The 12,091-nt window shown below is 32.7% G+C and overlaps 1 protein-coding gene across 1 annotated transcript; it reads left to right on the top strand.

The window, feature by feature from the left end:
- The first annotated feature begins 3,014 nt into the window (after positions 1-3,014).
- On the top strand, positions 3,015-7,043 carry irgq2 (immunity-related GTPase family, q2). Its single transcript, NM_001044810.2, is given in 2 exon segments — positions 3,015-3,055; positions 5,854-7,043. A coding segment is annotated over 1 exon segment (1,140 nt). The 5' UTR covers positions 3,015-3,055; positions 5,854-5,878; the 3' UTR covers positions 7,019-7,043.
- Positions 7,044-12,091: the final 5,048 nt, after the last annotated feature.

The raw sequence follows: 12,091 nt of genomic DNA, 5'->3' as shown, positions 1-12,091 counted from the left end.
TATATAATTTTATTTTATTTTTTTTGCTTTTGTTTTACCTGGTTACTGGAACCGTTTCTCACCGATCTAAAATCCCGTCGTCACAGCCCACTTTGCTCCGTATCCTAAGTCCATTGGTGTACATGGCAAGCTACTGGGCAAACTGGTAACACAGGAAAAGCCATCCATACAAATGAAAATGTGTTTTACAGATTAAAATGTGTCTCCAAAAATTTAGATGGAAGTACATATCCACAATGACTCAATGAGCCTGTGTTGCACATTTCAGTTTGTCTGGTAATGTTTCATTTTTAGTTATGCTATAAATACAGTTTATTTTAAATATGATGTAGAGAAACTATTATAGAATATTTTAAAGTTTTGTTTTGCTCCACTGATCTTACAGAAAATGCTACAAATATACTGTTTGTCAAATAGAAAACATTGTGTACATTTATAAGTATTAGCCCCCCTTTTATTTCCCCCGTTTCTGTTTAAAAGAAAGAATATTTTTTTTCAACATTTCTAATCATAATAGTTTTAATAACTAATTTCTAATAACTGATTTATTTTATCTTTGCTATGATGACAGTAAATAATATTTTACTAGATATTTTTCAAGACACTAGTATTCAGAGTAAAGGGCAATTCAAAGGCTTAACCAGGTTAGTTAGGTTAAGTTAGGGTAATGTGTCAAGTTATTGTATAACGATGGTTTGTTCTGTAGACTATTGAAAAAAAAAAAACAGCTTAAAGGGGCTAATAATATTTACCTTTAAATGGCTTTTAAACAGATTAAAACTGCTTTTATTTTAGCTGAAATAAAACAAATAAATAAAATATTATCTGAAATGCTGGGAAAATTTCCGTGCTCTGTTAAACATCATTTGGATTTTTATTTTTTTTTAAAGAGAATAGTACATAATAAGCACAGGTCAGAAGATTAAGTTATTTAATTAGTACATTAATGTATTAGTTACGCTAAATGATGCATATTTAAAATAAAAATTGTCACAAAAGTTATTAGAAATATTAAATGCTTACATGTAATATGCTTTCTATCTGTTAAAAAAAAATGTAAATAAAAAGCTGTATGTAAACGTATGCTGACATCATACATAATTGTAAGATATTGTGTCTTTTCCCATACAGTATATACGTATAATAAATCATGCTTTTACTAGAAATATTGATTTTAATACAGTACAAACAGATGAATGATGAGTTTGATTCTCATAAAAAGCAAAAACTGATAATATGTGTATTTGAATAAAAATGTTTACCAAAAACGCAGGAATCTAAATAGTTTTTTGAGTGTATCTAGAAATGATAATATAGAGAAACATTAAAAATGACTTTTCCATTCTTTCATTTGACACTTGACATTCTGTGTGTTGCAATCATTTCACACAGATCTCAGTCTACAACAGAAAAAGATAAGCTGTGACAAAATATAACAAGCATATATATATATATATATATATATATATATATATATATATATATATATATATATATATATATATATATATATATATATATATATGTATATGTATATATGTATATATGTATGTATATATATATATATATATATATATATATATATATATATATATATATATAAAAACATGAACGGTTTCATAGTTCAATATATATATTCAACTCTACAGTTTAACACAGTGACTTTTATTCACATTTTTGTTGTTTGAAACTATGTAATGCATCAGTGGTGCCTGCAGCCATATAAGGCTGTACGCACTGTGGGACCTACTATCAATGCCGATTTATTATTTATTTATTTATTTTTTACATAATTTTAATTGAAGATTATATATATATATATATATATATATATATATATATATATATATATATATATATATATATATATATATATATATATATATATATATATATATATATATATATATATATATATATATATATATATATGCTGCTTGTTATATGTTGTGTCACAGCTTATCTTTTTCTGTTGGAGACTGATGCCTGTGACTGAAATTCTTTATATATACACACATGGGTTAAACTATGCAACCGAAATGGCTGGTTTCAGACCACAATAATTCATCAGTACGGGGTAGTGCCTCCTTTTGCAGCCAATACAGCATCATTCAATCTACTAATCTATGTATGAACTATCTGCTACTGCTTCCAGTATGGCAATAAATGTCATGTTAAATAATAAACATACTCGTATTTGTATCATTTAACACTGAATAAAGCATAAGCACTACCCGAGGTAATCATTTTCATAGAAGTGTATGCTGCTGTTCAGCTGTGAGAAATTAAAACCATTTCTAAATAGAAATTTTGGGTCATTGCAAAAACGCATATCCCTTATATTGTGTTGTTGTTTGTTGCTAGCACACAGTGTAGGCTTCATAGTCAGGCACTCATATTGGTGTCTTCAATCTAGCAACCTGCTTTTGTATGTAGTCCTCTGAAAATCTGTATTGATTTTTGGATTGCAATACCTAGTTTAACCACTGGGTGTCAATCTTTCATACTACACCTTTAAATCAAAGTCAAAAGGTACATATTTATGGAATTTTTTTTTTTTTTTTTTTTTTTTACAGCAGCCAAAATGATCATGCTGTCGTCATTTCCATTAATCAACAACAAAAGACAAAATCTGAAATTAGAATAAATGGCCTTGAGAATATTTTTTAAAAATATTATGCAGGGTAGATTATAAGGCTCTGTATTTTAAGATGATGATATTTAAGTGATGCTATAGGGGATTTTTTTAAACAATGTAAACCAAATTAAACAGAAAACTGTGAACAGCGAACTGTGATATGAATCATATTCATGTATGTCTTTGTGTGTGTGTGAATCAGTTCACCTGCTCACTGCCTCTCTAATGACGTGTGTGTATGTGTGTGGAGGATTAGGGCTTAGATAACAGGATTAGAATGTTCCACACATCCCAAAGAATCCTTATATAGCTCACAGTGAGAGTGTCAGTGTGTTGTTTGTCTTTGTGTGGTTTTGTGTTTCAGCCGTTTTTCTGTGGTCCACCACACTGGTGTCACTCTGTATGATCTGAAAACAGGTATGTGCTGAGACTAAAGAACCACAATCCACTTTAAAGCTGTCAGTTTATTCTCATTGTTGTACTCCTAATTGAATTAACTAATTAATAGGACATTGTAGCTTATTTATGGAAATTAACTTTTTAGTCACTTTTTTCCCTTCAGCTGATTTACGTTGCTTTGCTGTTGGTTGCTTGGTCTGTTGGTGTTGAAATTAGTTCATGCTGTGGACAAATGTTTGTCTTTTTATTGCAGTGTATGCAACTATTGTAAAACATTATGGACTACATAACTGAGTTGCTAAATACAATTTATTTGTGTAAATACAATAAAGTTATTTAAAATACAGTTATTTGCTACTGTTGGTTGCATGACTGCTGTAAAATGTCAGAGTGGCTTAAATAAAATGGTAAAATTCTATACTAATTTACATTTTAAGATTAAATATTTATTTATTTTTTGATTAAAAGTGTGTGTGTGTGTGTATACAGTTGAAGTAAGAATTATTAGCCCCCCCTGAATTATTAACCCCCCCTGTTTATTTCCCCCCCCAATTTCTGTTTAACGGAGAGAAGATTTTTTTAAACACATTTCTAAGCATAATAGTTTTAATACCTCATTTCTAAAAACAGTTTTATTTTATCTTTGCCCTGTAAAAGAAAATCAACAACAAAAATACATTTTACTTAATAATATATGCTAAAAGTTGCAATACTGAAGATTTTTTAACATTCTGGGGATCTGAAAAGTCAGTAAAAACATCAATATAATCTGCAATATTTCTACAGTTTAAAATACCTGTTTTCTATTTGAACATACTTTAAAAGCTATGAATTATTTCTGTGGTGGCAAAGCTAAATTTTCAAGCTAAATTACTCCAGACTTCACTGTCTCATCCTTCATACTAGTTTGGAGATTAAACCTTTTTTTTTCATTTATTATTTTGAGGAAACGATGATACAATTTTTGCATTAATTAATTAAAAAAATTGTTTAAGTTAAATACATTCTTGATTATCACTTTTGATGAATTAAAGAATGCTTGCTAAATATAAAAAAGGATAAAACAATTCTTACTGCACACAAACTTTTCACGGAGCTGAATGTAAGTTTTTGACTCTTCTAAAGCATAAAAATACCATAATATGTTTGCAGATATTTAAGAAACATGCCAAGTGAACATTTTTGTTTATCTGAAAAACAATGCTGAAGTCAGATATTCTGCTTTGAATATGTGTGTTGTGTGCCAGAACGCTGTCTTTGTTTTGGTCCATTCAACCTGCCCAATTCCATTCATTCATTCATTCATTTTCTTGTGGGCTTAGTCCGTTTATTAATCCGGGGTCGCCACAGCGGAATGAGCCGCCAACTTATCCAGCACGTTTTTACGCAGCAGGTGCCCTTCCAGCCGCAACCCATCTCTGGGAAATCGCCAGTTTAGCCAATTATATTTCTGCACCCCGGGTTGCCTTGGTGCGTAAAAACTGCTTATTAAATCAAAAGTGAAAAATGCTTTCAAAGCATGTGTCGGTGACCAAAATGTGGCCTCCGTTGGACAATAGCAGCCTACGAAATGAAACGCAGATTCAGAATTCCACATGAGGTGTTTATTAATTAACAAATAATATAAGTATTCCAAAGATAAACATTAGGTGAGCAGGTTACATTGTAACCCCATGTCCTAACAACATGCTATGTGATGAGATTTACAGTGATAAGCAAATTGGCTGTTTGCACCAGACGAAACACTACATGAATTCAATTACAGCCGTTCAGAGGCACAAAATAGTGCACTTACTGCACTCCAACGAAAGGTAAGGTTTATAATCTAATATTGCATATTAAACCTCTTTAACAAAGTTCTTTTCAAATAATTTATTTTATTTTCAAGATCTGAAATGAACTCTCCTGCTGCTTTCAGTAGTAAAGCAATACATTTCATGTAAAATGGCATTCAAACTTGCATTATTAGCATTTAACACTGAATAAAGCACATGAGGTGTACCTGATGAGATCACAGTTCATCCTGTTGTTCAGCTGCAAGAAATAAAAACCATTTCTAAACTATAAATGTAAGGTGTTGGTTTGAACAAAATCTCCCTTTAATATAGAGAATATTCCTTCTATCACGTGCCATTGCTTTATTTAGAACATGTTTTAAATCAGCCTTTAGGCTTGACAGTCAGGCACAATGCTGCTTGTGTCATCAATCTGGCAACCTGAACAGCCTGATCTCACGAGAAAACTTAAGTATTTTACGTTTTGCCTGTTTAGTGGCTAATTCGTGCGAATTCGTACGATTTCAGTCGTACGAAATGATACGATTTTAAAAAGGAGGCGTGGCACCTAACCCCACCCCTAACCCCAACCGTCATTAGGGGATAAGCAAATCATACTAAATTGTACAAATTAGATCATACGAATTCATACGAATTAGCCACTAAATGAAAAAGTTATGAATTGCCGTGAGATTGTGTTGGCACTTCTGTCTGTTTTGATCCAGGAGTGCAATACCTAGTTCAACCACTGGGTGTCAAATTGAAATACTGCACCTTTAAATATTTTTTGTAAAAAAGGTGATACATTTTTAGCATTAATTTGTTTAACATTAAAGTTAAAAAACTTTTTGATTATCTTTTTTGATGAATTTATGGTATTTGATAAATATACAATTTGCTAAGATTTGACTTAAATTAGCTAAATAAAAAATTAACTTCTTTAAAAAAGAATAAAATAATTCTTACTGCCTCCAAACATTTGAATTACAAAATACACACAAACTGCTGTTGAGCACTATATGATATCCTCTCTATTTATAGATTCATTCTCATCAACTCCACCAACATGGCTGACGTGATAAAGGGTCTCAACCTGCTGGAAACACTGAAAGAGTCCATCGAGAAGAACAACATCTCCGATATTCGAGATGCACTGGAGGACATGCTAATCAGCAGAATCAACATTGCCATCGCTGGGGAAAGAAATGCAGAAAAAGCCACTTTCATCAACTCTCTCCGAGGTCTGAGCCAGGAAGATGAAGGTGCAGCCCAAAATCCACCATCTGCCGCCCCAGAAGAACTAGCCGTATTCACCAATCCCAAACACCCAGATTTCCGCCTCTGGGATCTTCCACCAATCTCTAGCGATGCTAATTTCAAACCAGAGGATTACATTGAGCGTTTTAAAGCTACACGCTACAATGCTATCATTCTCACATCCACCGACAGACCTAGCGCCAACAGCGTTGCGGTATGGAAGGAAGTTAGATCACTTCAGAAAGAGACCGTTTACTTTGTATTATTAGCATCTGTGAAAGACACCGAGAAATCACTGGAGGCGAAAAAGGCGGCAAGTTTAGATGTCCTTAAAGCAGAAGGTGTTCCTCTGCCAAAGGTGTTTCTAGTGCAACCGTCCGCCCTAGAGAAGCTGGACTTTCTCACATTTTTAGAGGTCATGAGAGGAGATCTTCCGGAGATTCGAGCCCATGCTCTTCTTCTGGCGCTTCCTACGTTTTCAATCTCATTGGTAACTCAGAAGAAAGACGCCTTTAAGGCATTGGTGTGGGCCGCTGCTTCATTATCTGGTGGTGTTTCTGCTATTCCAGTACCACTGGTGTCCTCAATGGTGGATGCTACAGTGGGCGTCCGGATTTTGGTTAAAGCTCAAATCTCGCTTTGTTTAGATGACGAATCTTTACAGCGACTGGCAAGACAGCGGGGTCTAGATCCAGCCAAGCTGAAGGCCCTGCGCACATGCGCTCTTTCTGTTGAGGTCAGCAAGAGCGAGGTTAAAAGACGGCTGGCGGAGGCTGAGAAAGACACCAGCACTGCGACCACCAGACTCGTGGAGCTGGCCATCCCGAGACAAGCCAGATCCGTCAGCCGATCCTTCACGGTTATGCTCCAAGCGCTCAATAATGCAATTGATGAAATGGGTGCTGATGCTGAGAAGGTGGTTGCTATGGTGACTGGAGAGCGACAGTAGATTGAGACTGCACAAAATGCTGCTTATAATCAACTTGGATTTATATTTATATTCCCTTAAATGGACTGGATATCTAAGCAAAATGTTAATAGTCGAGTAAAAGTATTTATTTTTTTATTAATAAATTGTTGTTAGTAGTATTTTTTTCTTAATAAATAGTAGATTAACTATATTTAACAAATTTGTTTGTATGTATAAAAGATTTAAGACAGACCTGCTGTACGATCAGATATTTTTAATTCATTATATTGTGCACTTTTAAATATCTGTTGATTAACAGTTTCCTTTATTTTGTGATTCACAATTTTTCTCCATTATTTATGGTTGTGAATTGCATTATGGGACGTTGATCTCTGCCCTGTTGACTTTTGATGTTGAAAATTCAACTCTACAGTTTAACACTGTGACTTTTATTCACATTTTTGTAGTTTGAAACTGTGTAATGCATCAGTGGTGCCTGGAGCCATATAAGGCTGTACGCACTGTGGGACCTACTATCAATGCCGCTTTATTATTTATTTATTTATTTATTTTTTACATAATTTTAATTGAAGATAAAACAGTATACACTACGACAGTGGTCACCAAACTTGTTCCTGGAGGGCCGGTGTCCTGCAGATATTAGCTCCAACCCTAATCAAAAACACCTGAACAAGCTAAATAAGCGTTTGCAAGGTATACTTGAAACACCCAGGCAGGTTTATTGAGGCAAGTTGGAGCTAAAACCTGCAGGGACACCGGCCCTTCAGGACCGAGATTGGTGACCCCTGCACTACGACATATTGACAAAGCAAGAAATAATTTGAATAAATAAAGGTGTGCGTTTGTGTGTTTTAAAGTGTGTATGTACACTCTCAGAAATAAAGGTGCAAGAGCTGTCACTGGGGTGGTACCTTTTTGAAAGGTACATCTTGTACTTAAAAGCTCTTTATTAATACCCCATGGGTACACATTAAAACTTCAATAAGTACAAAAGTGTACCTCTTGAATTTTTTTGGTACTATGATATAGCTTTGAGGTACCAATATATACCCTTTAAGTACAAATATGTACCTTTCAAAAAGGTACCACCATAGTGACAGCTCTTATACCTTTATTTCTGAGAGTGTACTTGCATGGTAGGTAAAGAAATCTATTGGCTTTAGTTGTGCTGGGGGGTTTTCCGCACACTAAAAATTACAGGTCAGATACAGTAGCTACTGTCTAAAACAAGGTTCAAAATGAGTAAACTCTATTTTAAACCGGTAAACTTAATTGAGACATAATTTTGCCAAAAGGCCTAAAACTAAAAAGACAAATATTTGCTTCTTTGAGTTCTTTGACAGCAAGCATTAGTGTTTTTGGGATCTTTTTTTAATTTGTGTTTTGGTTTGGTTTATTTTCTCAATTTATATGGCAATATTTATTTATTGTATTTATTTATTTTGTAGTGTTCCGCTTTCATGTTAATGCTCTGTATTTGATATCCAACTGCATGATTTGCAAATAAGAAAATCACAGCCGGGTCTCACGAGGAAAGTAACTATTTTACGTTTTGTCAGTTAGTGGCTATTTCAGTTCTATGAAATGTAGTTCAGTCGTACAAAATTGTAAGATTTTTAAAAGGAGGTGTGGCACCAAACCCCACCCTCAAACCCAATCGTCAGTGGAGGACAAGCAAATCAAACAAAATTATACACAAAAGATCATACGAATTCATTTGAATTAGCCACTAAATCAAAAAGTTACGAATTGCCGTAGGATTGTGTTGTAATGGAAACAATAAAAAGTTCAAATCAAATTAAATAAAAACAAAAATGTACTGGCAGTTCATTACAGGGTTTTGCAACATAATATACAACACCAACTCAGACAACATATCATTTTAAGTTATTAAAAATGTCAATAAAAGTCACTTTTTTGAACTTTTCTAGGTCAAAAGTCGTTGGAGGATCAAGGTACCATAATGCAATTCAAAAGCATAAAGAAAGCAAAATAAAGAATAAACAGCACAAAATACGAAAAACTGCTAATTTACTGATAGTTTTAGCTCAATTTAATTCTAAACAGTTGTATTTATTTGTGGATTTAATAAAGAAAAAATGCATTATTCATGAGTCTGTACCAAAATTATTTAAATAAATAAATAAATAAATAAATGAATAAATAATAGTTGCTGCCAAATCAAATAGTTTTTCTATTCTTTTAAAATATTGGTGTTTTGTGTTTATAACATGTGAACTGTTTACATCCCTTTATGTATGTACAAAAACACTGTACATAGTTGACAAGCATCTTAAGGGAAATGCTTTTGCTTTTTAAATATTAAAGATAAGTTCTGTTTCCAAACACAGATGTTTCTTGTTCTATTCACATGGTCAGAAACACATCAATTTCACGTGGATTTAACCTCATATTTCCTTCTCATCTTGCACTGCTAATTCAGCTTTTGCAAATAAGCCTCAAAGGTCAAATCAGCCAAACCACTGCTCATTTCAATAACATAAAATGAACATGAGGAAATACTGAAGACACAAACCACAATGGTTTCCTCTTTTTGGGTTTTTAGCCATGAACTCTTGACACAGGAATTTTCCAGTTCACATTAAAAAGTCTAATTAATGCTGCTTTAGTTGTAAGTCATTTTACAGCCTGATCAGAATACTGATATGAATTGTGAATATGTGATTTCCTGAACAAATATAAACATAAAAAACTCAGAAACAGAACGAGTAAAAACTGCATTGTATTTAATGAACTCCACCCTGTAAAACGTTTCACACTAGTCAAACAACTTTTCATTTAATCTTAAAAGAACTTACATACTTTAATTCAATATATTAAATTCATAAAGCAATTTGAGTTAGAGAAAATTTCATTTGTTAGAACTGAACTGAGCTATCATGTTTTACAGTGCATCTACCCTTCTAAAACTCAACCCACAGGCCTAACGACTCATTTAAAAACGAATTGATCTTTCAGAAATAATTTTACTAATAAAATGGCCCACAAATTCATCAGCATTTTGCAACAGATTGCCTGTAATCCACGTACATTAGTCAATATATAAATGCAAAAAAAAAAAAAAAAACGAATGTAAATGAACACAGGTTTATTAGATGTTAGTGTTGAAAGAAATTAAAGGGTGACCCCTTGAGGTTGTATCTATTAAACAGATCAATTTTATTCATTATCCACTGATCCTTTATAGTTTTTGCAGCTTTATGAATGATGAAATTCCTCTTTGATACTTCAAAATAAAGGTCATTGTATTATGTTATTTTAAAATAGCTCCTAAAATGTAACAAGTGCTAAATTTAAAAGTCTCTTATTTCAACCGATGATCTAAGTGATACTGAAAGTTGACAGGCTTGAAAAGGAAGCTAATCTGGCATGATTAAAAATGCAAGTTTTGTTTTTATTATGCAGTATATTTCATCAACCAGCTAATAAAAGAGCACATATTTTATATTTTCATTATTTTATTTGTAATAAATGAATAACTTTCTCTCAATCACACTTTACTCTATAAAAAATAACCTTTAAAGATATATTTTGTTTTTTGCTTGTTTTACTTTTATTGTTTTTATGTAAATTATGTCTGTTTTTTAGGTTTTTTTTTTTCATCTTTTATTGAGGATAGTGGTGGACAAATAGGAAAGCATTGGGACCAGGGAGAGGAGAAAGACTGGCATAGGACCTTGAGGCAGACATCAAACTCATGTCGCCATGAGCACCATACTGCTACAGTATATGTTGGCACAAGGTTTACCACTAGTCTATTGGAGCAGTCTATGTCTGATTATTACTCACTCACTGTCTTTTCTATGGGAAAAAAAACTGACAATAAATTGAAAATAAAATAACATTTTAAAATACAAAAAAAAAAAAAATGTATAGGTGAGGCAGTGGCGCAGGTAGTGCTGTCGCCTCACAGCAAGAAGGTCGCTGGTTCGAGCCACGGCTCAGTTGGCATTTCTGTGTGGAGTTTGCATGTTCTCCCTGCGTTTGCGTGGGTTTCTTCCGGGTGCTCCAGTTTCCCCCACAGTCCAAAGACATGTGGAACAGGTGAATTGGGTAGGTTAAATTGCCCGTAGTGTATGAGTATGTATAGATGTTTCCCAGAGATGGGTTGCAGCTGGAAGGGCATCCACTGCTTAAAACATGTGCTTGATAAGTTGGTGGTTCATTCCGCTGTGGCCACCCCATATTAATAAAGGGACTACGCTGAAAAGAAAATGAATGAATGAATGAATGAATAAAAAATTTATGTATTTAAGTAAATGTAATATCAGTGTCTTGTTCACGTGTTAATTGTTGTATTTTTAATAAAATAAAATAAAGGTTGCCTATATTTAAAGTAAAAGTACTATTTGTGTCTTTTTTCTGTCAATTGTCATACAAAAAAATGACAGACAACAAAATAAAATAGAACTTGCCCATATTTAAGTAAAAGTACTGAACAGGTTTCATATAATTGTCATTGTTGAAAGACCCTTAAGTCATTTATCTCATATGTGATCATTAAAGTAAGAACTATCCATCTTAAAAAAATTGACCCAAAAAGTGAAAACTCATTTACTCACTCTCCACATTCCCTCAGTTTCTTTCTGTTGAAAACAAAACAAGACTTTTTTTAAATAATAATAATAATAATAAACAGGTAACCATTGCCCCTCAAAGTATTTTGCTTCTAGTACTATGGACAACAAACTGTTACCAGTTTCCAAACTTCCTCAAAATATCTTCTTTTGTTTTTAACAAAAAAAATAAATAAATAAATAAAAAAATAAATATATATATATATATATATATATATATATATATATATATATATATATATATATATATATATATATAAATAAATAATAATAATAATAATAATAATAATAATAAAACAAAAGAAACCCAAACCATTTAAGCCTGAATATTTTTCAATGTCTGCAGTTGCACTTTTTCACCCCTCTTATGTCTGCAGATGTGGGCGATTTGTCAACTTGTCAGTGCGATTTTGCAAATGAGCTTACTAAGCATCAACCAAAGTGTTATTTTAACCAAAGTGTAAACAGTTAACAGACATGACAGCAATGCCAC

The sequence above is a fragment of the Danio rerio genome, chromosome 15 (assembly GCF_052040795.2).
Source record: "Danio rerio strain M-AB ecotype USA chromosome 15, GRCz13ab, whole genome shotgun sequence".
NCBI classification, from domain to species: domain Eukaryota; kingdom Metazoa; phylum Chordata; class Actinopteri; order Cypriniformes; family Danionidae; genus Danio; species Danio rerio.
This window is presented reverse-complemented; position numbering and strand designations above follow the sequence as displayed.